The following is a 10683-nucleotide window of genomic DNA, read 5'->3' on the forward strand; positions in this document are numbered from 1 at the left end:
CAACGCTTCGAACAGTCAGCGAGGGATCATCGGCGCATGACCGGAGACGGTAAGCACCTGCTGTTTTATCAGCAGATCACAGTAACTACTCGATGTGCACACTTTGGGCAAAGCTTGTGCCCAGCTTGCACGCTGCGCCTCTGATTGCTCGTTTTATTTGGCGTTATGCATCTACTTTATCTCGGACGCCGTGATTCGTGCGTGTTTTACGTGGCAGACAGCGAGGGTAGCGGCAACTGCTTTAAGCAATATCTGCTTTCAATGCTTTGGTGATGCAGCTGCTGACAACTTGCATGATCAGTTCCATCTAGCTGTTACACAGACACCGTAGAGATAAGCAAATTATGCCTAATGCACACTATCATAATGAGAAAAAAAACAATCATAACAATCTGATTATAAGGTTTAATGCGCCGACGCTACACAGGCGATGAGGCGTGCCGTAGTGGATTGCTCCGGATGAATTTTGACCGCCTGGGTTTAACGTGCGCCGAAATCTCTAACACACGGGCGTTCTTACTTTTCGCCTCCACCCGAAAAGCGGCCGCCAAGAAAAATAATTTGCGGTATCAGTGTTTGTCAACCCGACCTCATGTTTGGTGATCGATCGCAACCCCGTCATTTTACAAACACGGTTAAAACGAAGCCCAATGAACAGTTGTAACACACAGGGAAACAAGCCTTTATACACCTCTCGTGTTATTTTACTTGCTGTTTCCAGTGACAATCGGCCCAATTTTTTTTCCTGCTGCTGTGTGCTTGCACAAGTTAAACACGCCCCGTGTAATAAGCTTATTAAAGACCATGTTTCACCTTGCTACCTCTAAGCAAAGCTACCGTTAAGCATAGTGTTGGTGGGAATTTTCAATAGCAGGGGAGGCAGCACTGCATGACACAACTTCAACACCAAGGTAGTGGTTGAACATAAATGATGAAAGCTGATTGCTGTACTCTTCATCACCACATACATTGGCCACTCTGCTGTGGCTATGATAGACCGGCAATTCTCAACTACAAGGACGTGAAGTGTGCATGCCGCACAGGCGTATCCTTATTCGAAGGCACAACTGCCCACATTTCATGGTTCCAGGTGCAGCGCGATGTCTTACAACCTGGACAGACTGGAGCTGCTCGACTACGAGCAAGGAGAACACTTGTGGCCTGCGATTACCTCGGTCACCAACTACTTTTTACACAAACCGTGCCATGATGGGGAAGCTACAAAAGCCTACAAGTCTGCTGATGCGTATCAGTATGTCAAGTCAGGTATGTGCCTACCAGCCGCTGAACAGTGTGCAGTAATGAGGTTTTCTTACTGTGCAAGAGTGCAAATCTTGAGTGAAGCTGGCATTTTATTCCACATAAATTGGCTTTTTGACTTGTGACAACATTCTGAAGGAAATGCAAAGATCTGCACGCACCCAAAATCTGTACACGGTTTCTCTTTCTCTTATGCAAACAAAATGTTTGTGCAGGCAAGGTGCACAACCTGCGGACGGCAAAACCACGGCCTGGCCTGTGCATCCTGAATGGCTACGTTGGCCCTTCACAGAAGTCAGGCCCTGTGTACGAATGCTGGGTGCTGGCAACCGAGGAAGGGGAAATTCAGGATGCAAGATGCACATGCATGGCAGGGTAAGCATCATTCGCAGTGTACAGTCGTGTGCAATTTGAAGGTAATCACGCGAGCGTCGATCGACCACGACGATAACGCCCCCGCGCAACTTGTTTTGCTACGCCTGGTTCCTTGTTGACGCATTCTCCTCTCCCTCGGGCACTGTTTATTCAAGCAACCATCACTCCCACGGCAAAATAAGTAATTGATTTGATTGATTGTGGGGTTTAACGCGCCGATGCAACGCAGGCGATGAGGCGCATTGTAGTGGAGGGCTCTGGAGTAATTTTGACCACCTGGGGATCTTTAACGTGCGCTGAAATCTTGTACACACGGACGTTTTTGCTTTTTGCCTCCATCAGAAAAGCGGCCGCCGCGGCCAGGAACCGAACCCGCGACCTCGTGCTCAGGCAACGCCTTAGCCACTGAGTCACCGTGGCGGGTGCGGCAAAATAAGTAACCCCTTCCACCTTTATCGCGCACGCAGCAACGACATCGCTGTTGTTGTACCTTATAGCAGTTTTCGAAAAGGTGCACCCAAGCACATCGCCGGGAAATAGTGGGCCTTTATAACAATGGGTGCTATCGCTGCTCACGCTAACCAAGAAGAAAGCCCACACGCGTATCCAACCACACAAAATCGCCACAAAGTGCAAATGGTGGTTCACTAGCCGCGGGAGTGATGACTGCTTGAAGGAACAGCAACCGAGTGCATAAACGGGTCCAAGGTGCGCCGAGAACTGTAAGGCGGAGGCGTTGTCTTTATCGGCCGAAGCTCGTGCAATCACCTTCAAACCGCGCGCGACTGTACAGTGCAGCTCAACCAAGAAGATGTGTCACACTCTGCCCACTTGCACTGACTGGAGGGACGGCTTCCCCTTCCAGTGTGCCTGCTGGAGCTGTGCTGAGGAAATGTGGCTATGGTTTTCTTGCTAGGTCGGTCGTCAGCCTGTGCAGATTGCTCATGCGACGAGGTTATGGAAACACGAAAGTTTAGGTGGGGCCAGGGTGGGCTAAAACAGTGCATTTATTAATTATCCCCAGAATGGTCATGGATAACGCAAGCAGAGATAACAGTACACATTAAGCTGACATGGACATTCAGACAACCAGCATAATATGTGTAACAAAGAAGAAAAGAAACGAATAAATGCAAGTGAGCGTATGAGTAATAAGACTATCTACAAATACTGCTGTCTCATGGCCAAAATATTGCAGGAGTGGGTACAGAAATTCAAAAGCAAGCAGTGCACACAATTGTAACTAACACATCCTAAATTCATCAGTGCTTAATTTATTCAAAGCACAGTCAAGTTTGTTCCAGTTCCATCGTGCATGGGAAAAAACTTGAAGCAAACTAAGCGATAACTGAAGGGTACAATGTTTACACCATCTGAGCTATGCAGTGTGTGCACTGGTGTGTCAGTAGAAGATAAAAGGGCTTGAACACAGGTCATTTGTGTACAAGCTTGTGAAACAAAATAACACTCTCACGTACGGTGGTGTTCTAGTGAATCAAGTGACAACAACGAGCATGCAGACATAAGGAAAAGTCTCTGTGAATCAAGTGACAACAATGAGCATGCAGGCATAAGGAAAAGTCTCTATCATAACGAATAAGTATGAACTGTATACCCTCTTTTTTTGTACAGATGCCGATCTATTTCAATCTTGCTCAAGATGATGTGACCAAATTACTGAGACGTACTCAAGCATCAGTCTCACTGAAGTCTTGTATGCAGATTGCTTGCAGTCTTTTGACAAATGTACTATATGCTGTCCAAGTTTACATGAGCTAGGGTTATAACCGAAACTGAGAAACTTTTTATTCAAGAAAGTCATAGCTACGGTGTTGTTGTAAGGTATGGGTATTTGCCATGTGTCACTCCAATTGCAAAATAGCAAGAATACATATGTAACTGCTGACTGGTCTGGGAAGTAGAAACAATTGTAGAACAGATCATCATCCGCATACCAATGTATGTTTACAAGTGTTCCAGAGAAGGTTTCACTATCATCATAATATAATAACTAAGAGAGGCCCGAGCATATATCCTTGTGGTCCACGAGACATTGTTTCAATGCTGGACGACTGCAGATGGTTGCAAATAATCCACGATTCAATCAAGTAATTTTGAGTCGTTTAAAAAGGGACTCAGATGCCACAGACAAAATCAACACAGAAAATCTCAAAGGCTCAATTCGGACTCCTTCGAAAACACAGGATCAAACTGTCTTCCCCTGCGTGCAGTAGATTGCTAACTCTGAACAACCACACAAAAAAAATCATGAGCCATTTCACTCTGTGATGACGGATGACTGCCGAAGCTGAGGCGACAGGAAATTTTGAGCAAAGGTACGAGTTCTTGACAAAAGTTGGGCTGCGGCTAGCCAATCCTGGACGTCATTCAATCTGGGTAGATGGTCTGGAATCAGGGTAGACGTATCCGTTTATGGTAGAGAATTTGGGGCACACCTATCGGCAGATTCTTTACTTGTCTCCCTCCTTCCACATTATGACGACAAAAGAGGCGTGCCTTTCTGTTTTTCGGTTCCATGTTCAGCCAGAAGACAAAGTAGCTGCCCCAGTAGATGTCTTTTTCAGTGGCAGCTGCCTAAAGAAAGCAAGTGCACAGGCACACAAAAGCCTCAACGATTAAAAGGCTCACGGATAAAATTAATTTCCTCCTGTGTACGAAAAGATCAATGACTACCAATGAAGTCTGCCAATGTACGCATGCGGCCTGTACCCAAATGGTCTGGGTTATACCAACCAAAGCCACCTCAGAAGGTCCTTGCTCACTTGTGAAGAGACTTATAGTCCATTAAGCAATTTTTAGCCTTTTGATAAAACATTGGGAGTATAATCAAAGTGCAATAAAAAAGCTGAAAAAAAATCGTACCTAATGAACATACATATGTAGTGGCATAACAATATGAATACAAAACATCACTGCAAGAGGCTTCAATGTGGTTTGACCTCAGCCAGCAAAAAAGGGGGGATAACCTTCTGGAATAAAAAATAATGTACATGAAGGATCAGTTTGGGGAAATCTGAAAACTATAACAAAGAAACCAAACTTAAGTGGTTTAGGAATGAAATCCCCACTGATGTGCAGTTGTGCACTTCACAAAACTGCCCAATTGATATTATTGGGCCTGAGTAAGAAAATGGTGTAACATTATGACTAGTGTTCACATTCCTATGCTCAGATGGGGCATGTTTCTGACAGTAGCACTAAACCATGGGAACAACTTTACTCAGAAAGGTTTTGCTGCTTTCCAGGCTGGGACGTGCGTGCAGTCATGCCGCAGCTATCTGCTTTGTAGTGGACTTTTGGATGCAAGTATCCACTACTGATCCTGATCCGGGGCCGGCTCCAACGGAGGTGCCATGCGAGTGGATCAAGCCTCGTCTGAAAAAGGTAAAGGAACATTGCATCGATCATTATGAACCAGCTCTAACAGCTAGCAGCATGGCAGAAACACCAATTGTGCTGCTAGAACGGCTGCCTCTATCTGTTTGAAAGTCCGTGCAGCTTCATAGAACGAGTGTTCGAATCTTTCCAGGTTGACCTTGTGGAATCCAAGGACTTTTCCTACACCCGGCACAAATGTGACCCGGAACCAACAGTGCCAAGAAAGCGGAAGGTCGAAGAAATAAGAGCTCTGCCTGACACGGCTGGCTTTTTGAAGAGAGTGCAGGAGGTGAATGCTTTATCTTTTTGCTATATAATCGTTCCAGAGAAAGACTCAGTGGGAAGTAAAACTTGATTTGTAGACACCCTGCACAGGAGAAAGCACTTTCCCTTGTACTTTTTGTGAGGGATATTTATTAGCGATATTTCTTTTACTGCACTTGCCTCGATATTATGGAAACAGTTTGTAAGGGTAATTTCCGTTAAAGCGCGAGACACATGGACGATTGGTGCATGCAAATCGCATGCGACTGATCGTTACGACTGTCGCCACGATTAGTTGTACGCGTGAATTTGAGACACATGGCCCGATGTGTGCGTGCAATGCATTGTCGGCATTGCTCCCCCAATGTTTTTGCTCCATGGTCAACTACGACGATCGCTGAGCTGAATTTGTAGATTCCGCGCGGCATTCGCAAGAAATGGATAAAGCAGGCAATCGTAAAGCGTTTCCTGCCCTCGAAAACAGTCTGCACGCATGCCGGCCACGTCTGCCAGCTCGGCACACTCAGCGGCTCGAACCTGCGCAGACCACGGTAGCAACCGCTTGTCGCTGCTCTTCCAAATCAATCTGATCCCTAAAAAGAAGTTCCAGAGAAACAATTGTGCTAGGGGATTGTTGTCGGGGCTTATTTTAAAAACGGCGATCAAATATCCGCCAGGATGCTAAGCCTAAGGTTCCCACCACCCGAGCCGACCCGAGCAACGCAAGCCCGTTGCAGGCTCAGTGGGCTCTCATTAGCTGTGGCCTCATGACGATCGCAACGATGGCACGACTGCATCTGGCTTGCCAGTCGCATGTCGTGAGGCTCCTCTGACCAGCAATCGACGCCAAAAGCGGTCCTAACGATCAATCGTAACGATGTATCCGAATCGCGTGCAGCAGTCGCCCATGTGTCTATGTGTCTCACGGCTAAAGGTAAATGAGGTGCACGAGATTTCAGAATTTGGTGCTCATTCATTCAGTTTTTTTATGCTGACGTCGAGCAAAATCCCTGTTAACTTTTTTTGTGCATTTTCCAGGTTGCCCCTAATGCGAGGGTTTTTACCCTGAGCACATGCGGCCCACAGGCAAACAAACCAGCCAGCCCAGAAGCAGTGGACGCCACCCCCACACAAGATACACCAGACTGGCTAGATGTTTCGCTCGGTGCACCCCTGACCTCGTTCACCGCTACGTACCTAGCTAAGAAAGGTTTTCAGAATGAAAACGTTAGTGAGCTCTCAGAGTTGGTAATGGAGAAGGTGCGCATTACTGACCAGGAGTCCAGGGCGATAGAGGTGGCTACAAGAGATCAGGCGGGCAGCCCCCTTTGGTTTCTACACAGGAAAGGGAGGGTGACTGCGTCCCTGTTTAAGGATGTGTGCCGCTCCAAGAGGGTACGCTGCACTACCCTCATCAACAAAATTTTCACCCACCGCCAACTGAATGTGCCGGCAATTCAGTACGGCATCGACAATGAAGGTGTGGCGAAGGAGAGGCTGTTGGCCTTCCTTCAGGGCCATCATAACAACGCGCGGATTGAACCATGTGGGCTCATGATCAATCCTAAGTACCCCCTACTCGGCTGCAGCCCCGACGGGGTTTTCCGATGCGACTGTCACGAGCCCGTACTGGTGGAAATAAAGTGCCTCTACAGCCTGCGGGAATGCAATCCCCAGGAGCTCATGGCTGAAGGGGAGAGGCTGAAGGGGTTTTGCCTAGCAGCCACAGGTGGCCTAAAAGAAAGCCACGCGTACTACTATCAGGTCCAGGCACAACTGCACCTTAACATCTTTAACATAACAAAGTGCTATTTTTATGTCCACGTTGATCAGGGTGGTAGAATGCTTGTTATTGAAAAAGACGACGACTTCATGCCAGACAACAGCACAAATGTACAGATGTTCTTGAGGGACATTGTGATGCCCAGGATCATCCTTGGAAACACAGTTTGAGCCATTTCTGCTTGTTGAATGACCCATTCATGTATGTCTATAGTTTTTCAATCTGTACAAGTATTCCTTTTGCATGTTGAATGTATTACTTATGTGTGTATAGTTTTTCATTCTGTACAAATATTCCTTTTGCATGTTGAGTGTATTACTTATGTGTGTATATAGTTTTTTTTTTCAAAAAGGCTAAAAAAGACGTTTCGGCTTCCATACGGAAGCCTTGTTCACTGCGCGGAAAGGTGCGAAGCTCGAAGCTTTTAAGAAGTGCGTCGAAGTAATCGCCCCAGGCATCTTGCATACGTAGGCGGGAGATTGCCTGCGTTGTGGTTCAGTGTTTTTTCCTCAAGATGCCGGTGTGACAGCAGTTTCCTTTCTCTGGCGATAACTGACGCTTCGTCCCAGTATATTTTGTGTGTCGTTGCTTCCACGTGTTCCGCAAGCGCATTCGATGCAATCTTCTTGTTTTTCATGTCATTCTGGTGTTCATAACTTCGAAAGTCGCAGTCGGCGCAGGGAATTTTGTACACCACCCCAGGGAACTTCTCTTTCTTGATTCCATCCTTGACAGCCACCAGCTCGTGCCTCAGCTTGCGCGCGGGGATGTGAGCGACGGGCACATCGTACGAGCGCAGAACCCTAGCCAAAGACTCGCTCACGCCCGGCACATAAGGTATCGGAGCTCGGCTTCGGCAAGGAGGACCAGCGGGTTCTGATGGGCGTGATGACTGTTGTAGCACGGAGTCCACGAAATGCTTGGGGTAGCTGCAATTGCCGAGTTCTCTGCACACTTTGCGTAGATCAGCAGCCTCGTCTTCTGGCCGTTAGCAGAGGTGCTTGGCGCGTTGGGTGAGGGAAGCCACGACAGAGTGCTTATGACAGGCTGGATGAACAGAATTAAAATGGAGGTAACGTCCAGTATGGGTTTCTTTTCGGTAAACCTTGAATGAAAGGCGATCGCCACGACGTTCAACCAACACGTCCGGGAAAGGAAGACGGCCAGCAGCCTCCTCCTCGACAGTGAATTGAATGGATTCCTCCGTCCCGTTCATGTTTTCCGTAAAGGCAGTTTAGTGAGTCCCTTTTGATGATGCAGAAACAATCGTCGATGTACCACAGAAAGACCTTGGGTCGTGGCTCGAATGAAGACAGTGCGCGCGTTTACAAGGCTTCCACGGTAAGGTTGGCGGTTGTCACTGAGATAGATGTGCCCATGGCTATGCCATGGACCTGCTTGTAGATCACCCCCCGGAAAAGAAAATAAGTGTTCTCGAGGCAGAACTGCAACAGCTTCAGGAGATCTGGTTCTTCGATGGGGGTTCTTTCACCCAAACCATCGTCATATTGCAGGGCAGTCCAACAAACCTCCACCGCGAAATCCACGGTAGTGACTTCACATCAAAGGACACCATTATCTCGTCGTCGTCCACCGTGACGTTGCGCACCTTTTCAATAAAATCTGAGGAGTTGCGTATGAAGGTAGAACCTTTTCCAACGAGTGGTGCAAAAACTTTGTGCAAATAGCCCGACAGGCGGTATAAGGGTGAACGTGTGAAGTCAACTATCGGTCGCATCGGCGCGTTCGGCTTGTGGATCTTCGGGAGGCCGTATAAAGCAGGTGCTCAGCCGTTGTGGCAAAAGAGCTTGAAGTACAGCGACTTGCGTTGTGGGGGAACCAACCGGAAAACGTCAGCCACGAGCATTTGCAAGCTTCCTTCCACTTTGAGGGTAGAGTGCCGTTTTAGCTTCACGTACGTGCTGTCGTCCTGCAGGAGATCAGACATTTTTCCAACGTAGTCGTCGCTATTCAAGATGACGGTGGAGTTTCCCTTGTCAGCAGGAAGTATTACGATGTCCATGTTACTGCGCACGCTCTTGATCGCATCACGTTTCTCGGCAACAAGGGGGGTCCGAGGATGCCGTGGTAGCTTGGCTAGAATGCCGACTGCACGAGTTCGAGCCTCGTCCCGGCTGCTGTTCTCAACCTGTCCAATAGCCTGCTCGACCGCACAGATGAGCTTTCTTGTGTCCAGCGCAGGGCCCGCGTTGAAGTTCAACCCGAGCTCAAGCACAGAGAGTTCTGCCGGATTTGGGCTGTACGAAGACAGGTTGTGATCGACGATAACCAGTTTCTTCAACTATGTATCTTTCACCCGACCAGATGAGTTTTCGTCAAACCTTAGATTTCGTTTTTTTTTCATTTCCATTCTGCGCAAATATGTTTTCCTTTGAGTGTACCGTTTATGTATGTATATAGTTTCTTTTTCTCATAGTGTGCAAATATTCTTTCCTGCATATGAACATTACCTCTGTATAAATATATCTAGCACCACTTGTAGAGCAGGAGTGCACCAGACTAAGAAACTTTGTTATGTTGGGGTTTGACGTGCTGAAGTTGTCTCAGCCATGGAGCCTGCCATTGTTTTGGACTCCAGGTTAATTTTTGACCACCTGGGGATCTTTAACGTGCACTAAAATCTTGACACACTGGCGTTTTCATACTTCGCCTCTACCTGATGACTGAGGCTGGTATTGCACCTGTACCTCAGGCTCTGCAGCACAGCACCTTAGCTATTGAGCCAGCACAGCCGGCCTGAGAAAAAACTAACTCGACCGGTGTTTTTTTTTACTATTTATAACAAGCTAAGCTCTGTATTTACTGTCCTCATAACAATAATTCCAACTTTACTCAAACTTCAAAGTCTAAATATTAAGAAAAGCAGATGAAGCACTGGCAACTCCCCAGCCACTTTCGAGCAGTTTCTTTATCGTCACAGGTGATGATGGTGAAGACTTGTTGCGCAGAGCGGAAAGTTTTACGACTGCTTGGCAGTGGGGAGTTGGTATGAACGGCCACCGTTAAGCAAAGAAACTGTGTGATTACAGTTGGGCCTCTACCTCCGTATAGTGCACCACATTGAAAGATAGTTTCACTGCTGCCGTCATGCGGTGCACAATTTGAGTTTTTCAATTTTCAAATTCCTTGTTTTTTTTTGGGGGGGGGTAAAGCAACGTATCTTGTGACTGGAATGGGGCCAAATGGGTCACCAGATGCTACACAGCTGCAGTAAATCATTTTCTCTATTTTAAACTTTGTTGCTAGCCTGTTAAAGTGCGTAGTAGCAACAAATGTAAATACCTTAAGAACTCGTGCTCAAGGCACTGAATAAAGGTTGTTATAGAAAGATAGCATCCCTGTTCATTATTTCCTGCCATTAGCACCAATGCCCATAAACTAAGATTTATTCTCGTTTTACTTTCTACCTTTTAATAAGAAAGGCAATCGTCATATTCCCAGCTGTTGTTTTATCACCTGTATGAGAAAGATTACTGCACATCAGGTCGGGACATGCCTTTTGTTAATGCAGTTGCTGGCAGTTTCCCCATGGTCTGCGCGCTGCACTGGACATTATGTACCGCATCACTGCTGCGGCGCCT

At 47.1% G+C, this 10683-nt stretch overlaps 1 protein-coding gene across 1 annotated transcript; it reads left to right on the plus strand.

Moving 5' to 3' along the window:
* Positions 1–1100: 1100 nt before the first annotated feature.
* On the plus strand, positions 1101–7251 carry LOC144163887 (uncharacterized). The gene is made up of 5 exons (XM_077694557.1): positions 1101–1266; positions 1476–1635; positions 4902–5040; positions 5186–5323; positions 6337–7251. Exons 1-5 carry the CDS (start codon positions 1101–1103, stop codon positions 7249–7251), a joined length of 1518 nt encoding a protein of 505 aa, XP_077550683.1.
* The last annotated feature ends 3432 nt before the right edge of the window (positions 7252–10683 follow it).

The sequence above is a fragment of the Haemaphysalis longicornis genome, unplaced genomic scaffold (genome assembly GCF_048455015.1).
Source record: "Haemaphysalis longicornis isolate Haplotype H1 unplaced genomic scaffold, Haemaphysalis longicornis Haplotype H1 scaffold_13, whole genome shotgun sequence".
Classification (NCBI taxonomy): Eukaryota; Metazoa; Arthropoda; class Arachnida; order Ixodida; family Ixodidae; genus Haemaphysalis; species Haemaphysalis longicornis.

Bases quoted from the DNA above. Each gene is read 5' to 3' on its own strand.
- LOC144163887 (XM_077694557.1), top strand. From the start codon at position 1,101: ATGTCTTACAACCTGGACAGACTGGAGCTGCTCGACTACGAGCAAGGA. The intron at 1,267-1,475 runs GTATGTGCCTAC...ATGTTTGTGCAG, and splicing joins GTATCAGTATGTCAAGTCAG to GCAAGGTGCACAACCTGCGG. The intron at 5,324-6,336 runs GTGAATGCTTTA...TGCATTTTCCAG, and splicing joins TTTTGAAGAGAGTGCAGGAG to GTTGCCCCTAATGCGAGGGT.